Source organism: Melanotaenia boesemani, chromosome 8 (assembly GCF_017639745.1).
Source record: "Melanotaenia boesemani isolate fMelBoe1 chromosome 8, fMelBoe1.pri, whole genome shotgun sequence".
Lineage (NCBI taxonomy): Eukaryota > Metazoa > Chordata > Actinopteri > Atheriniformes > Melanotaeniidae > Melanotaenia > Melanotaenia boesemani.
The window spans coordinates 21,378,348-21,397,092 of NC_055689.1; the positions used below are offsets into that span (position 1 = coordinate 21,378,348).

The following is an 18,745-nucleotide window of genomic DNA, read 5'->3' on the forward strand; positions in this document are numbered from 1 at the left end:
TTTCTCACAAGCCATCATCCATTACTACGGTTACTGGATCTCCTCTAGACTGCAAAGCTGTAAGTTCCCCTGAGAGCAGCTCGTTTAATGCCAGGCTTGACAGCATGCAGCACAGATCCAAATCCATTACATATGAGCCACTGAGGGGGCACTGCACTCCTCCAGCCACGGTCAAACTTTCATCACTTCTACATGCACAAATTTCATTTAATGCTTTCACTGGGATTCCATTTCTCAGATGAGTACACAGGCTACACCTGTCCGAGAACTTTTTGCTTCAGTACCGGTATTCATATCAGGTATGCAAGAGCAGACCCAGAAAAAAAAGACCACCAGGAATAAATCCACAAGAGGAATTGGTTTAAGAAATGCTCTTCTATTGAAGTACACCTAGTTCTAGATTCGAATACTTGTGCCTCCAGGTTAGATGTCACAGCAAACAGTGACAGATTAAAGATGGTTGTGGTGTAGTTAGCAGAACAATACTACATGTTGTCAGGTTAACACATTTACCAAGTTATTTACAACAGGTCAACAAGTCATACACATCTGGTTGGTTTTTAAATCTTCTTGGAATTCATACCCCCTAATCAGGTTCCTTATATTCTTCTGATAGGAAAACCATTCATTTAAACAATGATATGAAGGCAAAACAGTTTTGTTTGTGCGCTACATTTTTCACATTTTTTTCTTGTGATTGTCCTGGTTAACCCTGGGGGAAAAACATTGTTATCACTTCCAAAAATAAAGTTTCATTTTTCTTCCATATCATACAGATTAGGTTAACTCTCACTGGGGAGCTTGGAAAACTGACAGCTGTGTATTCAGTTAGGTCTTTATTTACAGTTATTTCATGTAGTATGTATTCATAAAGGGTGTAGTCCTGAGATGTAAACTAAACCAGTTCCGCAGGGTCAGTTGTGCTGTTAGCTTAATGCTATAATAAACAGGCTACTGTCAGAGCTGCAGTTATTTGACTGTCATGACTTTTTAGACCATATCAATAACTGGACCTGACAATTATGAAAAATAAGTGTATTCTACTAAAATGTTTTCTCACATTTTATGAAAAGAATTTTTTACATTTTAAAGGAATTATGCAGAAAAAAGCATCTATTGTTGAAACATAAAAACTCAATCATAGTTGATTTTTTTTCATTAACATAAATCACATTTATATAAATGGCCTTTGAGCTGTTTTAAGGCAATACTTAAAATCAGAACTTGTTTTAATTAAAATATATATATATTATACAGAGAGAAACCAGTAGAGGCTATTAAACTGGTTAATGTTGGCAGATACTGGTCAGTGAGAGAGCTAGCGTGTCTCATGCTGGTTTCTGGCACATTGAGTCTAACAATCATGATGAAACTTAAATGTCAAACCAATTACATGTACATACGGAATGACTCTCTATTACAACTTTTAGGATAAATACAATGACGCACAAAGCAATTTAGTTAGATATCATATTTTAACAACTTCTTTGTCATTTTGCTGCAAAGTATAAAAGCTCCACACTGGGTTTTTACTTGAAAGCAGGGAAGCTGAACAAAACTCATTGGTTAAGTTAGTGACACTATACAAGTACAGATGAAGTCCTATTTCAATGCATTTATCATAAAGTTCTCAATATGGGTACAATCCTTATTTAGAGGTGACCACAGGGATGCCATAGTTTTCATTTCATCCACTAGATTGCCAGCATCAGCATAATGCTACTTAGTAGCTTCATCCTGCCAGTACCAACGTGGGGACTTTGCAGAGAATTGCTGTTATAGGTTGCCATAGAGGGGTTTAAGTAGTCTTGACAAGCATTTTCATTTAATATTTTGGCTTATCATTAGCCTGATCAGTAACAGACCTTGGGATGGATACATGGTAACAGCCTTTGCTGGCCTAAGTCGTTTTTTTTTCTGCTTTTCTTTTATTTCTTTCTGGGCACACTGAGTTTAAAATTCAAATGGCAGTTGTACAAAATGTATAAATACAAAAATACAATCATATGTCTGCTGGACCTGTGCCTTACGGTGGTTCAATAAATATATGTACGTCTAAATCAAACTGTAACTGTTGTAAGCAGCACCACAGAAAATGTGACTCCAAGCAAAGCAGACCACTGGACTATACATATGGTGTAAGCTTGATTTGTATTGTTGTCAAAATATGATAAAGTATGACAGTTTAGTCATATATTTGCCTTTATGCACAGAAATATCCTAAATATATTTTAGTGCAAGATGCAAATTACAAATTCACTCTGTTACTTAGTTTTTAAATGAGTGGAATTCCCTGACACTTGTCCATTTCTGTCTAGTATTACAAACAATTATTCAGTAAATTACACATATGAAACTGAAAATTGCATCAGTGGTTCAACCCATGCTTACTAACTCAACACTAAACACACAAATTCCTGAAAATGATCAATTTTCTTAATGTACATTCAGCTTTGCATTAGTCATTAAAGGTCTGAAAGCATGACTAAGTGTTCTGCAAGACATCTTTAAGCAATACTTTTTCATTTGGCTCTGTCACTCTCTCCACTGGCTCTCCTAATGCAATAAATATGGGGCCAAGCTTGTAAGAGTACAAGCTGACACGGTTAATAATTAAAGGGTAATACGTTTGTTTAAGAAAAGACTTTCCCTTCTCTGTCTGTGATGCTGAAGAGATACAGTCAGAACTGAACTCTAATGAGAAGATAAAATAAAGAGATAAAAATAATCAGAAATAGAGTTTTGAAAAAGGCAAATACATTAAGCAACAGAGAAAGAAAATGTTTGGTGGCAGTTTGTTATAAGTGTCCATGGGTTGGGGTCCAGGTGCAACAAGCAGCTCATTTCACAGAGTTAATGTTTCAGTCCTTGCTCAACAATATAGGTAATAGTTATGTAAAGAACATCCTTCCTGTTAATGAATTACTGTTGCTCTATCTATTAGAAATAAAAATCTAAAAATTGAAAAGACTTCCTCTCACATAGAGAATGTGAGACCTGATATGTGGGATGCTGTTTGAGTGGTTTTGTAAAAGATTATATTGCTGGCCAATGGAGAGAAGGGTGAGACCTGAAATGGTTGGGAGTTGTCTTTTATCTGATTCCCCCCTTGTGCTGTCAGCGATCCATAGCATAGATTCCACAGAAAAGCTATAATTTGTGGCTACTGCAGCAAATGAACTAAATTGAAATTTAAGTGCTGAAATAAGGATAACATATTAAGAGGTAAGACTAAGAGCTCTCTGTAAGAGGCTCTGCTGTTAAGATTTGCATGCTTGTATGAGGAAAATTTTACTTAAGATCCAGCTATTTAAAGATACAGTTCTGTTACTCACAGAAAGTCCAAAGACCAGAGTCTAGCAGAAGGAGGTAGTGGGAGAGGTGCTGGAGGACAGAGAGAGGTGGAGGGAGGGTGAGGAAACAGAGGGAGGGATGTGATAGACCAGTCTTTTGGATTTCTCATTAATTCAGTGTGGCCCTCTCTTTCAGTTTTTTTTCAAAGCCCGCCCACTGACCATTATCAGCACAGGCCTTATATATACCGCCTGTTGCTGTTGTTTACGAGTACCCGCACTTTGAAGAGGACCAGCTCAAACTCCCAGTCAGACAGCCACCACCATGAGAGAGTTCAAGAGCAAGGAATTCTGGAGGGCTGTTCTGGCCGAACTGGTTGGCATGACCCTATTCATTTTTCTCAGCATCTCCACAGCTCTTGGGCACCCTACCAACGGCAATCCAGAGCAGGAGGTGAAAGTGTCTTTGGCCTTTGGATTAGCCATTGCAACGCTTGCCCAAAGTTTAGGTCATATAAGTGGAGCCCATCTAAATCCTGCAGTGACCCTTGGGATGCTTGCTAGTTGCCAGATCAGCGTGCTCAAGGCAGTTATGTACATAGTGGCTCAAATGCTAGGTTCAGCCCTGGCCAGTGGCATTTTGTATGGAGCACGGCCAAGTAACACTACTGCTCTGGGACTCAACTCTGTAAGTAAACTTTTCATATAGCCATTGTTGACAAAGCACAGTCATAGATATATTTTAAAATGCAGTGTTTTGTTTTTTGTTTGTTTTTAATCATACCCTAATTACAACATGATGCAGAAGGGTGCATTTACAGTCAGGTGTCTTAACAACTACAACTGAAGCATCTGTGGAGATTTACGTGATGAATCTGTGCAACCTGTTGCTTTTTGGAAATTTGTTTAATGCTTATTGTTAATAATTAATTAGACATAGTTAAATCACACTACACTACAAGAGCTGCAATAACTTGGACTTGAAAGTATGCAACGTCTGCCCCTTGAAATGTTTTCATATTTATTTTGCATGAAAATATGCTATATCTTATTTGTTACAAGTACCAAGAGCTTTCTTCTGACCAAACTGCAAGAGACTGGCAAAACCTAATAACTCCTAATTGAATAACTGAAGCAGTACTTAGGGATCTCTGCTAAATAGAAACCAGTGGTAATGAGAAACTATCCATCTAATTGACATAGACTGACTGAGTGCTGTTGTTTTGCATTTCTTCCTAATTCTCACAGCTGAGTGGTGTCACTCCCAGCCAAGGCGTGGGCATAGAGCTCTTGGCAACCTTCCAGCTGGTGCTGTGTGTTATTGCAGTGACTGATAAAAGACGGCGTGATGTCACCGGCTCAGCACCCCTGGCCATTGGCCTCTCGGTCTGCTTGGGACATTTGGCAGCTGTAAGTTGTACCATACACGCAAACCTAAAACAGTGCAATGTTTACTTAGGATTAGGTACAGTGCATTTCAGTGTGGTGAACCAGCAGTAAACATGACTAAGCTCTCAGAGTGACTGAATTTCATGAATAGTTTTACCTAATACCCTCTACCCCAGCCAGATTCTATCATACCACCAGACCATGTAGCTGAACATATTCTCTTCTGTTGTCTCTTTGTTGGTGATTACAGATCAGCTACACAGGCTGTGGCATCAATCCTGCTCGCTCCTTTGGTCCAGCTTTGATCCTAAATGATTTTACAAACCACTGGGTAAGTCAGAAGTGGAAGCGCACATGCTTTTTACACATACCTCATGTAACCCTGCATGCATATTATATTTCAAGCTTAAATAATTCAATAACTCCAAAACAGATGACTTCATTACACATGAATCCACCTGCACAAGTTAATCAGTCATAGTCTTTTGTTTTTAACTTCCAGCCTGAATGAGATATTGACCAAAGTAAAGCTTTTTAACCAGTCTTTGTGTTAATCCTGTTAATTTTTTATGTTATAGTGACAGGTTGCACATAACTCTGCAGAAGCTGATTGGTTTTCTTTTCTAGGTGTACTGGGTGGGTCCAATGTGTGGCGGTGTGGCAGCAGCCCTCATATATGATTTCTTGCTTGCTCCCAAAATGGATGACTTCCCAGAGCGTATGAAAGTCCTGGTCAGTGGCCCAGTGGGTGACTACGATGTTAACGGAGGCAACGATGCTACAACTGTGGAGATGACGTCGAAGTAGTAGTAATTACAAACATTTAATGTCAGTGTACATGTTTATGCTCTTGTAAAGGAATTAAATGAAAACAAAAGTTCTTGTAGTGTAAGAACTTAGCATTTTTGTGTTACATTGAAATACCAATGAGGATTGTTTTCTACGGGTCAGCTAGTGTTGCTTTCTAACTCACTCTTTATATTGACCCATGCACAAATTTTTTATCCAGACTGCATCTCAAGCATACAAGTTGGAGTTGAAACAACGCAGTGTGGTGATTTTTCTTTTTTTTTTTTTTTATCAGTATTCGATGTTGAGCCATTTTTGTATATTTCAATGTATCTTTATCACTTTTTATTTCTTATGGATAATATATTGTGCGTGCACTTAAATGTCTTTCACTTTTTTAAGTAAAATAAAACACTCATTGAGAAATCATTACTCTTCTGTTGTTTTTTATATATTTAACTTTTCTTCTCTCTGCAATTATTATAAAACTACCATCCAAGAATAAAAAGCTTACATTTATTGCTGTAAACAGAAAAAAATAGTATACTTACAGACTGCAGAAGAATTTAAACATACAGTGCAGACCAACACTGTATACAGCTACATGGTCATTTGGTGTGGTTAGATTAGATATAAAAAATAAACATAAGACATAAGAAAAATCAACTTAGCTAAATAAATTCTTGGTATTAATGCCATCTGGGGCTGTTAAATGTTGATTAAATCCTTGACTTATCCAACAAAATGATATATTCTTGTGCATGCAACATACAATAGCAATGAATGCTGTACAATAGGAACAAACATTTTAGTTAGTTTTCCTTCAGCAGTCAAGAGGTAGTCAGAACAGGAGATTTCTCTGACACTTATCTGGGTGCAGTATTATGCTTGTGCATCTGATATGAAGGGTCTGGAGGTTCCTCTGCAAAAAAATTTAGAACCTGCTTCTGAGTTGGATGTTGACAAGTGGAAAGGGTAAACACTAAGCTTTAGGGGCACTATAAAAAGAGCAAACACACAAAAAATTAATAAATAAAAGCAGCTCTCAGCATGCAAACTTTATGTAGGGTTGTGGCTGAAATCATATTAACTTAGCAGGAGGATATTATGACTGACTTAGGGTGCATTTAAGGACACTTGGACAGTTCAGTGTTGTGGGCATTCCAGAAGATTATCCCAAAATGTTTCTCTGAGATTTGTAATATGATGAGTCAGGATTACAATGGCTGTATGTCATTGTAATCTTTGCCAGGTAAATAGTAAAAAAAATACAGCACGCACACTAGTATCTGGAAAATGTAAGCTTTCACGTATTAACTGGTAAGACAGCCATTTGCCATAAAAGCTGTAAAGATTTCCCCAGAGTCTGATAACCTTATGATCTGTTGTTGTCTGTAGAATTAACAGCCACGCCCCTTTGTTTAGTCATGTTGATAAAAAGCACAGTGGCAACATGTGCAGTTTTGCAACATTTTGTTGCATCAAAATTTAAAAAAACAGTACTATGGATGCATAATCTTCATCATTTCATGCCTGCCTTGTTTGTTAAAACCCTCTTTAAATTTAATGTGCTTTGCACTTCAACAGGGACAAGCTGGTTCACCATTTGTATTATTTTGTTATTGTAAGAAAAAAGTGCTTTAACAATCAAAAAAGAAGACAACAGCTTAAATCCAAATTACAAAATGAGATGAAAACATGTTCATAAAGCACCAATTCACACATGGTGTTACCATCCATCAGAGGTGATCTGATCCCAAAGGGATGGCTTTATGGTTGTCGGTTCACGTTCACTAATGAAACATGTCTTCAAATCTGTAGCAACTGCTCCAGATGCACATCCGCAAAGACCAAAATTGTTGTTGTTATGAGGCTACAGGCAGTGTTTCACTCTGTGCCCCTGTCTGAACTAGAAATGAACTGCTTACACCAGGGATACCGGTTTGTTTCTAAGATGTAGCCTAAAATGTAGCCAGGGACAGAGCTGAAAGAACTTGGCCATATGTAGCCTACACTTAGTCTTAATGTGGTCTGAATGATAAGATCTAACTCATGTCACTCCCACATGCCCAAACTTCAGCCTCTCCTACTATTCACAGTCACAAGGCACCACAATCACCAGTTCACTTGTTCTGTATTCCCACATTAGCTCCACAGTACTGACCACCTGCTTGTTGACCACATAGTCTCTTTATTAGTTTGTCTATGTTGCCAGCTCCAGTGCTGCCAGCTCAAGGCTTCAGCTCAGTCTTGGTTTGTTTTCTTCTGCTTTCCCTCGTCTTTTTTGCTTAGATACATGCAAATTGTTTTGAACTCAGTTTCTGAGCTGTTTGTCTGTTTCCTGCACTTGGAAATTATGACTTGTGAATAAACTAAATGAAATTATAATAGCCTTGACCTCAATTTGAGGGTACCCTTCTTAAATGTATAATATGTTCTGATCAATTAAACGGATGATTATCAAGCCTCTAAATGTCAAAGTCTGATAGCTAAATTTATGTAGAGCAGTTATGTGGAGTTAACATTTACAAACAATAATTAGAAACCTTTTGATTCACACTGCTGTGTGCCGTTACTTCAGCTTTCCTTTCCAGGCTCTGTTGGTTAGGGAGGCCCCCAGTTTCCACCAACATTATGTGAGTGACATCCCTTATCACTGTTTAAGTGTGCTGTTTGTTTAAGCTGCATGTACATTGATCCCCCACCCTTCATCAGTCTGTTTTCCTTCTTGTTTCGTTGGGGTTTTTTCTCTTCAATCATCAACTCTAAAACATACCATCAACACTACTATTCTTATGGAGCCAAATAAACACATAAGACAAGCAGGATTGTCAGTCCCACCCTGGAAATGACATTTTGATTAGAAATTTTAAGTATATATTACAACTGTTTTCCAGGAAGCTGTTTTCAGTCAATCTTTTAGCACAATTTTATGGACCTTTAAAGTCTCGCATTGATGCCGATTGTATTCAAGGTTTCGAAGAAAGACCATTTCCTAGAATTTGAGGTTCCCAACTCAGGAAGTATTGACTCCTCCTCTCTGCTACTTGCCTGTTTGTTCAAAAGATGTTTTTATTTTCTTACAGGTTATTTAAAAGCATCCAGCCAGCATTGACCTATTCTCATATATAGACAGCATCCAAAGTGGGTAGCAGACTTTTAGATTAATCCATTTTTTTATTAGTGGTGTTTCTTGTAGTAGCTGTTGATATCATCGTGGTGGTAACAGACCATGAACAGTTCTACGAAAAGTGTGATGGAAGATATGTAATGGCTAGATAATATGTGACCAGGAGCCTTATTTAAAGAAAATCCCAAAGGTTCAGCTTCAGTCTTTTCTCAAATGAACAACTGTAACCAGGGCTGTAATCTCTGGACTCTGGATTGCTACTTTCAGCTGGATTCACTAAACACTATAGATATCACCATATAGCATGCTTCTCAACTGTTTTCTGAGGTACCACTTGCTGATTATTCATTGTTATATCCTATTATGTTTTTATCTATTGTAACCCCTGGAAGGCAAAGCCTTTGAAGTTGTAAGTACCATTTCATTCTGCTTCAGTCTTTATACAGATTATGTACTTGACTTGCTTCCATTTCTGCATGATTAAATAATCTGAAATGGCTAAGTTGAACCTTGTTACATCATTGCATTCATGCCTCTAAAAGACTAGACTTGTGGGTAAGTATGATATTTTTGTTTTGAACTCTGAGAATCACCTTCCTCCAAAAAGTTTCCAACAGGCTAACTCTAATCACTGAATTGCCTCAAGAAAAAAAAAAATACAGGAATCATACCACAGCCAGATGTTTTTAGCAAAAATTTGTTTACTTCTTATTTATTTTGTTCCACTATAATCAGTTTATTTTAAAGGTACAACGTTTCCCTTTTCTGGTGTATATAAAGACAGAAATAAGTACATACCAGAACATAGTCTCAAGGCAATTCATGAACATTTCCCAGAACTAGTGATTATCAGACAGAAGAGGCATCAGAGGAGATTGTTGAATTTGTTAAACTAACCTCATCTCTGTCTAGCAGCACATTTAAATTTGTAGAACATCTAACCCTGTGGTATCTAAACTTATTTTAGGCCACAAAATTGTTTCTGTTTTTATCGGATATTTGGATATATTAGGTATTAAAACATACCTGACAATGTCAGCTTTAGTTATATAGTGCACTTCGTAGGATGGAAACCCATTGTACATAATAAATGACAAATATATGAAGGCAAGTGTTATATAACACATTCATGAATTAATATACACAAACATACACATAGGTAGACATAAACACACACCTACAGAAGTTCACATACACATAAAAATGCAGACACATTTATGAAGTGTAAGGGTTGGGATGTTTTGAGTTTAGCTATGAATGTTGTAACTGATCTCAGGTCAGCAGCCGCTTGCCTCAGAGAAGTGGACCTCAGTAACTGTGAGTATGTGAGGACACTGATCTAATTCTGGAACAGTTCAAATATATTCTTCTGATAACTTGAGTGACCTGATTGGGTTATAGCTTATTTTGAGGTTTGAAGCATTGTTGGGTTTACAGTGTGTGCTAAAATCTCATTGGTTAGGGTTAGGAAAATATTATCAGCATCCATGTAAATTTAACATAATATCTTCAGCTGTGTAATCAGTTGCCTTAAAGTTACTTGGTCAACTACGGAAATGAATATTTGCCTCTTTAAATTTCATATTCAAGAGGTAAATCGTTTTTATTTTTGTTCTTTTTTCTAAAGATTCATTCACGCCCAAATGGTGAAAAAAAATCCCAAATTTTAGAGCATTTTTTTTTTCTAAGTTACAAATATTTCACAAAAGGGAAGCTTAGATTTAAGGTTTTTATCTAAGTTATTAAGCAAGTGTAGGGGCTCAAATGCTGGTAAGCTGTAAGATTATAGATATGGATTTATGTTCTACCAGTTAAAAAGTAGAACTAAATAAAAACTTGAGGTAGTAACTCTTGGTTAACTAAACATGGAAGGAGGAGAAAGAGGAAGAGGAGAAGCAGCGTGACCTTTTAACCTGCCAGTTCCCTCACAAGGCAAAGCAGAATGGGAGCCTCGTTTCCTTGTCAAGAATTCAAAAGGTCCATTTCCTTCACAGTGGCAAATGACTGATGTTAACTTCAGCGCAGTGAGCTCTGCGTGACACATGCTCAGAATAGAATAAGTGGACTGAAAGTGGTCAGGACAGAAAGCAGACTGAAAGACAGGAAAACCTTTTGCTACGACTGTGGCAGTGAATGTGTCCTTCACACATGAGATCTTAAACCTGTTTGGAGTTAAGCCAAATATTAAAAACGCATTCCATAATTGCAGGATGGATTACATCAAAAATGAATTAGAAATATAGCATATTCTAATCCTAAGTAATTATATTTGCAAGTTTTTACTGACTACATGTGTGTATTGTTTGGTATTACAGCTCTTTTTAAATCTAAAGCACTCAGATTGTTGATTAAAACACACTTTTTTTCATTCTGGCTTTTTTCCATTGGGTTAATATTTCACTATAATGATTTGGTGTGCTCCTAAATGAGCTGTGAATAACAGTAAAAAAAAAAAAAAAAAAACAGCTCCACCTTCAGCTAAACTAGAAAAGTACAAAACATATTCTCACTGGTTAAATTGCAAATCTCTCAGCTGCTCCTGATCAGGCTAGGTCGATGAGCTGACTATTTACAAGGCCCCAAGCTAGGAAGCTTTTAAAACCATATCTCTGTATCTTAGTGTAATGTGTGTCACGCAAATGTCGCATTAACTCTGTTAGCTTGCATGGAGCTGACGTCTGAACAGCCATGTCAGAGGTTAAAACGTTAGAATTTTGGAGGGCAGTTCTGGCAGAATGTCTGGAAATGATCATTTTGGTCTTCACTGGCCTCTCTGCTGCAGTAGGGGGACAAAAACAAGTCTTACCCTGACCAAGAGGTAAAGGTGGCATTTGCCTTTGAGTTAGTTGTCGCCACATTGGCCCAAAGCGGTCATATTAGCGGTGCTCACCTGAACCCGGCCATTACCTTCGGCCTGCTGACCAGCTACCAGATGAGTCTCCTCAGAGCTGCCCTTTACATGATAGCTCAGATACTGGGTGCAGTGTCAGGCAGTGCCATTGTGTATGGTCTTAGACCAGAAACCACAGATTCACTTGGTGTTAACAAGGTGAGGGTGAATGCATGCATTTCCAATAAGTAATGCTCATTGTAACAAATTGCGTTTGATGCTAAGACTGGGTAGCATTTTAGGAATTAGCTTCATCCTGATCTGGCTTTCTGTGAAAGTTGTGTTCCAGTCTTTAAAACTGCCTTATTTGCTGTCTACTAGTGATTACTGTTTAATTTAAATGTCAAATTTTCATTACTTGAAATATGTGTGGAAGCTGTGCAACTATGGCAGGCCCTCTCTCGTGTGGGATTTAACAGTGTGAAAGCTTGTGCTGACCTCTGCAGTGATTAAAGTACTGAATCAGACAGCTAAATACAGCAAATTCTGGTATTTGCAGCATTCTTAGTTGCCAGAGAAATGATGAGCAAGGGGTTATTTTTTCCTCTTCCTTCTTTTCCTCTGACGAAAAATCAGCAGATGTGGGACATAGAATAACCCAATAATACCTAACAGGAACAAAAGAGGCAAATATTTGTTTTCTTTGTCTCAGCTAAATGGAACCAGCCCCTGTCAAAGTTTTGGCTTTGAACTCCTGCACACCCTCCAGCTGATCCTGTGTGTGCTTGCAGTCACAGACAAAAGGCACAATGCTGGCAGGTTTGCACCTCTGGCAGTTGGACTCTATATATGGCTGGGACACCGTGCTGGGGTGAGTAAATCAAAACATCCCTTTTTTTCCCCTGTCATTAATTTGGTAGTGTTCTTGCATCTTTCCAAGGCCTGACAGTAGATTGGCTTGAAATGGCTGTAAGTCAGCCTTCCATTCAATCTGCTGACATACAGCCAGAAAAGCATGCAGCGTTTCCTCTGATGTGGTTCACAGATCAGCTACATGGGATGTGGTATCAACCCAGCTCGATCCTTTGCGCCTGCAGTCATTCAAGGGTCTTTTGAGGATTGTTTGGTATGTATTGTATTGCTGAAAATTTGATTTCTGTCTGTCCTGTTATTTGGTCCTTCAGCTGTGCTGGATTGGACCATTGAGTGACAGTCTGGTGGTAGTGCCTTTGTATAATTACCTGCTGGTACCCAGAGATGAGATGTACTGTGTGAAATCGAGAGCCTTACTCCCCTGTGGCTCAGTGTTAGAAAGTAAATCTGAGCTGCTCCTGGATGATGTTAAGTACGTAGAATGATCTTATTTTGTTTGAAATAAATATATTTTTTCAACATAGGGAGTTTCATCTTTAACTCTGATGCTGTAACTTTCACCTCCATCCACTCCCACTTCCTCTGCAAACTTCCCTCCAGAAGGTGAGCCACTGGCGGCAGTAGGCACCCCTTTTCCCAGGGTGGGCCCCCAGAGCAGCCTCCCCCATGACTGGGCCACAAAGCGATCGCAGCCAACGAGCCACCACCAACCCCAGAAGGCACCTACCCACCACATGTCTAGGGGGGAAGGAGAGGAAGGGAAGAAGGACAGTGGGAGAGCCCAGATCCATGACCCACCACCATGTGATCTCTCCATACATACACACCTATGTCCAACTCATCCTGACACATATACACAAACAGACATACACACACACACACACACGCCTACACATACACAGGCACACACAAACCTCTCAGTCTCTCCCTCTACGATCCACCAAGTCCCACTCAGCCTCCCTTTATACCCCTACACCCCTCCTGCCCCGGGGAGACACCGGGCATGTACCAACCCACGCCGTGGCAGCACATACAGTCAGGCCCAGAACCCCTGGCACTAACCAACCCCTCCACCCCCAAAAGAGTGGCCCACCCTCGGGCACCAGAACCCCCACCCAGCCCACCCCAGAACAGTCCAGCCAAGGGCCAACGCCCACCCACAGCGGAGCAGTCCAAATCCCCACCACAGGGAACCGCCAGGGACCCGCAGCCAGAAGGCAGCCCCTGTCAATATCCAACCCCCAAAGCGATAAGGTCACAATCCTCCACCTACACTAAGTGATGGAGCTAATCACAGGGGACAAGAGGGAATTAAATTCAGTTAACTGGTTCTTTGAGGAGGCAGACATTTTCTCAATGCTGATGTGGTAAAGGCAGATTTATGGTTGCGCAGCATTTGCGTAACCGCCGTAGGCTCGGCATAGCTCCACCGAGGCTTGACGTGCACCTGCCTTGCAGACGGTTACGCGGGGGTACTCCCTTGTGATTGGTCGGTTTGGGATCACGTGTTGCCGGATATCTAGATCTTCTCGCCGAATTTGTGTGATAACCACCGTTTTTAAAAACAATAACCAGTGGATCAAGTTGATGAGAGGCTGATCGAATGATTTCTTCGTTATCTTCCACAAGCTAATAAAGACACTGAACCATACTGGACTCCATTGTTGTTTTAAAACAGAAAATACTTATCAAACTGAAGTGAACCATCAAAAGAACTCCAACCTGGTGAGTTTACTGGCCGATACCACCCCTGCTGCCACCTTCAGATTAGGAGGAGAAACTGCAACACATCACCAAAACGATGTGTACCCCCTATCCTCGAGTATGAAAGCAAACTTACCAGCGTCAACTATGGCGTAAACGACCGCACTCAGAAGTCACGCAAGCATAAATCCGGCTTAAGAGGTTTCCTAACTGCTGAATGCCCAGATTTTTTTTTGGTTTTCAAATTCACTAAGGATAGTTTTCTTTGAATGCATGAGACTATGAGGATTATGCATGCAGAGGTAATTACCATGTTAATTTCATCCAAGTCACCCTAGCAGGCCACAGTGTGGGTTTTGCAGGAATATTACATTTAAACCACGTTGACATGTCTTCACATACCTGAAGCCAGAACCTGCGGACAGATGTGCAAGATCACAAGGCATGGAAGTAGTTGTCAGTCGTGTTTTCAGTGCAGTGTGAGCAAATATTTGATTGTGACAGACCCATCCTAAACATCCTTTGTTCTGTATATTGAGTTCTATGATGAATTTTGAATTGTGTCATTTGCATGTTTGAATTTGTACACATTACAAAGGTGTTTGAACATATTTGTGACCATTTTGATTAAAGTTACTGGATAAGTCAGCCTCCCTTTTTGAAGTTGGAAAATAGATTGAGTCTTCTAGTTTAGATAATAATCTATATATTTTGGAAAATAGCTTTGGGGCATCGAGATCAAGAACTTCTGCTACCCTGATAGGTAGCTGTAAATTAAATTGGTTAATGTTTTTTATTTTTTAATTTTTTTTATTTTTTATTTTTTATTTTTTATTTTTTACATATAATAGATTGAAGTTGGTGATATTCTAAAGGTTTAGTGCTGTTGATTCCATATTGTGAAGTGAGAATATTAAATGACAAGAAGTCATTTTCTGTTTTATTCTTTTATTTTTCCATTGTGTGAAATTAATACTCTTTTTGTTTTGCAGGATGTCAGAGTTGTTCCTGATGGGTGTAAAGTTACATGGAATAAGTGGAGACTTTGTTATCTAAGGAAATTCCCACCAAGCCATTAAAGAGGAAGTGATGTTAATGCTTTCACAAAACGTATGTGGTATATGTGGGCATTAGTTTTGGGAAGCTCTAATTGCAAAATTATCCCTATCTCTCCAGAGGGCAGGCACAAACCTATTCACAACTTGTGGTCATGTGACCATTAACAGCTCCATCAATATCATAATAAATGTTTTCCTCACAGTTCCAAAATGATCTGAACAAATTGTTAAATATTTTAAAGGACTCCAATGTCGCAAGCATTGACAAGCATCAGCTGGCCAGTTATCACATCTATCTGGGCTTGTTTGTCTTTTCAGTAGTTCGAAGAGCAATCGCATGTTGTCTGTGGAACATCAATGTTAATGGCAGCCTACCACAACACAACTTTTCGGCATATTTAAAAGGAAACTCTACTAAAATCAAAGAAAATCTATGAGAACTGACACTGAAAATCCAATGTTGTTACATTAGCTACCTTTTGTTTTACCTGTGAAAAACCCAGTGGTGACATAGTTCAGCGATGTTCCCAGATGTTTCCCCCTGCCCTGTATCTGTAAAGAATCCTTAAAAAACATTCCTGGAACCCCAAAATTTAATCACTTTTCTCATTCTGTTTTGTAAATTTCCTGAAAACTCCATCAAAATCTGTTCATACCTTTTTGAACTTTCACACTAAAAATCCGGCCTGGACGGATGGACAGACAGATAGACCCGCCGAAAAGATAACATACCCCGTGCCAGAGGTATTAACAATACAATATGTAATTTTAGATCAGGATGATCGTGCAAAACTTGCTCTAAATTATGTAATAGACTGCATAGTCAGGCTGTTTGGCAAGAGTCCCAAACCATTTTCTGTATTGTTGTGAGACAACGTCAGGATGCGAATTAGGTATTTGCACATAGAAGGAAACAAAATTCTTAAAAAGCATAATTAGAGTAGATGTGCTCATCATAGAGATTTCCTGTGTGGCCATGTAACAACAATATCCTTTCTCCATTTACACACACGCTCCCTCTCACGTCCTATTATATGGCATGTGGATATTTGATGTTGCCTACACCCCTGGCTAATCATTGAATAACCATCAAGTGACTTTAAACTCCTCACAACAGAGCATTTCCTAATAGATGTTGCGTAGTGTGAGGGCAATCCTACCAAGGTTATTTAAAAACAATGCAAGTTATTGTTATCTCAAATGCTAATCAGGATGTCGTGATGTGACTAGATGCTCATTGCTCTGTGAGATGATCATTAACAAGACGTCTCAGCTAATTTTACAATGGCATGTGAAGCTGTAAAAGTGAATATTTTGTCACTTGTTCTGACACAACTTCAGAGAGGTGAAATCCACATTACTCTTATTTTAAACTACTTTTAATGTGACGTTAAGAATGGATTCCACAGAGAAGAGTGTTAAATAGAAGCAGAGAAGAAGAACAGCTTTTCAGAAGGCTGAAAAAATAACAACAATGACAATAGTTGGACATAATCTAATTCAAACTATGAATCTTCACTTTGTTGAAAAAAATGTGGACAGAGGTCATGATGTTTTTCTGACCCAGTTTATATGATTTTACTTTTAAATTTACAAATGGATTCAACTCACTTAAATGACAGTGGCACTTCTTCAGATATTTTTATGCATTCTCAAAGGCCAGTCATGTCTAAAATCTCCTTCCTTTGTGTGCTTAACCTCAGGGGTCAGAGCATTGTGTTTAGCCCCTTGTTTTGAAGTTTTTCTCCAACAAGATAGACAAAGCTCTTTTTGTTGTCCTTCAGTCATTTTGTCTGAGAGTGTTCATCAAATTGTTTGGCTCTCATTTTGAACTTGATTAGTCCATAACTTGGCACTGGGGAGTGTTCGGTGTTCCTCTCATTAGATTTATCTAAACAAAATGAACAATTGAGCATGGAGGTCTGACCTGGTTTAAGCAGATTTTACAGTGACAAATGCAGACACCCTGTAAAATGTCACCATATTGTTTCCTAGTTTTGCATTCTAGTTTCCTTTATTTCCTGTCTAAAAACATCTAAATGACAGGTAGAGTTCCATTTTTCTTACAATCAACAAATTTTATTTAAAAAAAAAAAACAAGACTAAAACCAACTCCTTATTTATCCAAAACCTGCTTGCCTCATTTCTCTGTGAACTCTCCCACAAACACATCGCTACGCTCTCCTGTTCCACTGCCACAGTGACATGATCCTTCATTACAGTCAGCTTGATTATTGTAGTGCATTATGAGTCACTCAAACCATTGTGCTGCATGATCTGTAATGCATTTATTCAAGGCCGGAAATGGCCCCTAAAAATTTCCCCTTTGACTTATGTCATCTAAAAGACTGCAATGCCGTTTGAAAGAAGAAAATTTGATGCATTTAAAAGTGAAACAACACAGGCAAAATTTGCATTAAATGTTCATGTAGGTTATAGGTTTTAAGGCTTTTTCCCCTTCCCTTAATAACTTGTCTTCATTCAGAAGAGCTGAAAGAATATATTCAAATACATAAGAAGGTGCTTGTTTACTACAATTGGTCATGCAGATAAAGCGTTATTTGTATATTTAAACACATTTTTAAAAGGTAGTAACAGAAAAACCTATTGTCTCAATGAACCTAATTAACTTAATCTGCCGATTGATATTTTTATCTGTAATTATGTCGTTTGTTTTAAAAAGAATTCAGGTTTTTTTTGTAATAAAATCCTTTTGTGGTTAGTTTTGTGCCCTTAATATCACCTTTTAATCTTATCTAGGTCCTACAAGGAGCACTAATGCAGCACTTCTTTTGCATTTTCAGTCCACCAAGGCTTTTTTTCCCTTTTACAATCACACATCAGTGAGCAAATCAGGGGCAATGTGAAGATAAAGTGTCTTGCCCAAGGACATTTTAACACGTGCAAGGGGCTTATGAATTGAACCTCCAATCAAAAGAAGAACAGTCTACCACCTGAGTCATGCCCCCAACCCCTTATCTTAAAATTTACAGTTTACTGGCGTATTATCATTTATAGCTGTTTTTTTGTTTGTTTGTTTTGTTTTTTTTTGTTTGTTTGTTTGTTTGTTTGTTTTTTTACATTTTATTATTTAAAACATCAAAACTATTTATATATTTAGATGCAGAAATATTTGCAAACAAGTTCATTATTATCTTTCTGCATGTCTGAATGTATAATTTCTCAAAGTATGTAATACAACAACTGTTGTATTGTTGCCTCACTCTTCTCACCAAAAATGCTTTGCCATCTGAGGCTTATGCTGAAAGGTTATTGGACTTTGTGCCATTGGGAGTGAATTATATTACCAAAGGTCTGGTTTGCTACAGTTGGTATAATCATTTTTCACTTTGTTTTCTGTATATTCATTGGAGCATGTAAGACAAAATCTCACAGACACTTTTAACAAGAACTTAACCCTAAGCTATCTTCAAGCCTGTCACCATACTGACTGATAAAGGGCTGTTATCTACAACACAAGAGTTTCTCGCTGTGTTCACTCTCTTTTTGCTTTTCATCAGTTTTGGCAAGCATTTAGTGAAGACTATGTCAGAAGTGAGGTGCCAGTCAAAACTGCAGAGTAAAACACTCTTCACTTCCCGTTTTTATGACCACTGTGATCTCACACACACAATTATTATTATCCCTCATATTTTTCTAAGTGACAATCCACATCCAG

At 38.4% G+C, this 18,745-nt stretch overlaps 1 protein-coding gene and 1 pseudogene across 1 annotated transcript; both read left to right on the forward strand.

Moving 5' to 3' along the window:
- Positions 1–3,550: 3,550 nt before the first annotated feature.
- Positions 3,551–5,900, forward strand: LOC121645028 (aquaporin FA-CHIP-like). Its single transcript, XM_041993299.1, has 4 exons — positions 3,551–3,981; positions 4,542–4,703; positions 4,933–5,013; positions 5,310–5,900. Exons 1-4 carry the CDS (start codon positions 3,619–3,621, stop codon positions 5,487–5,489), a joined length of 786 nt encoding a protein of 261 aa, XP_041849233.1. The 5' UTR covers positions 3,551–3,618; the 3' UTR covers positions 5,490–5,900.
- A 5,389-nt stretch (positions 5,901–11,289) lies between these two features.
- On the forward strand, positions 11,290–12,962 carry LOC121644623 (annotated as a pseudogene).
- Positions 12,963–18,745: the final 5,783 nt, after the last annotated feature.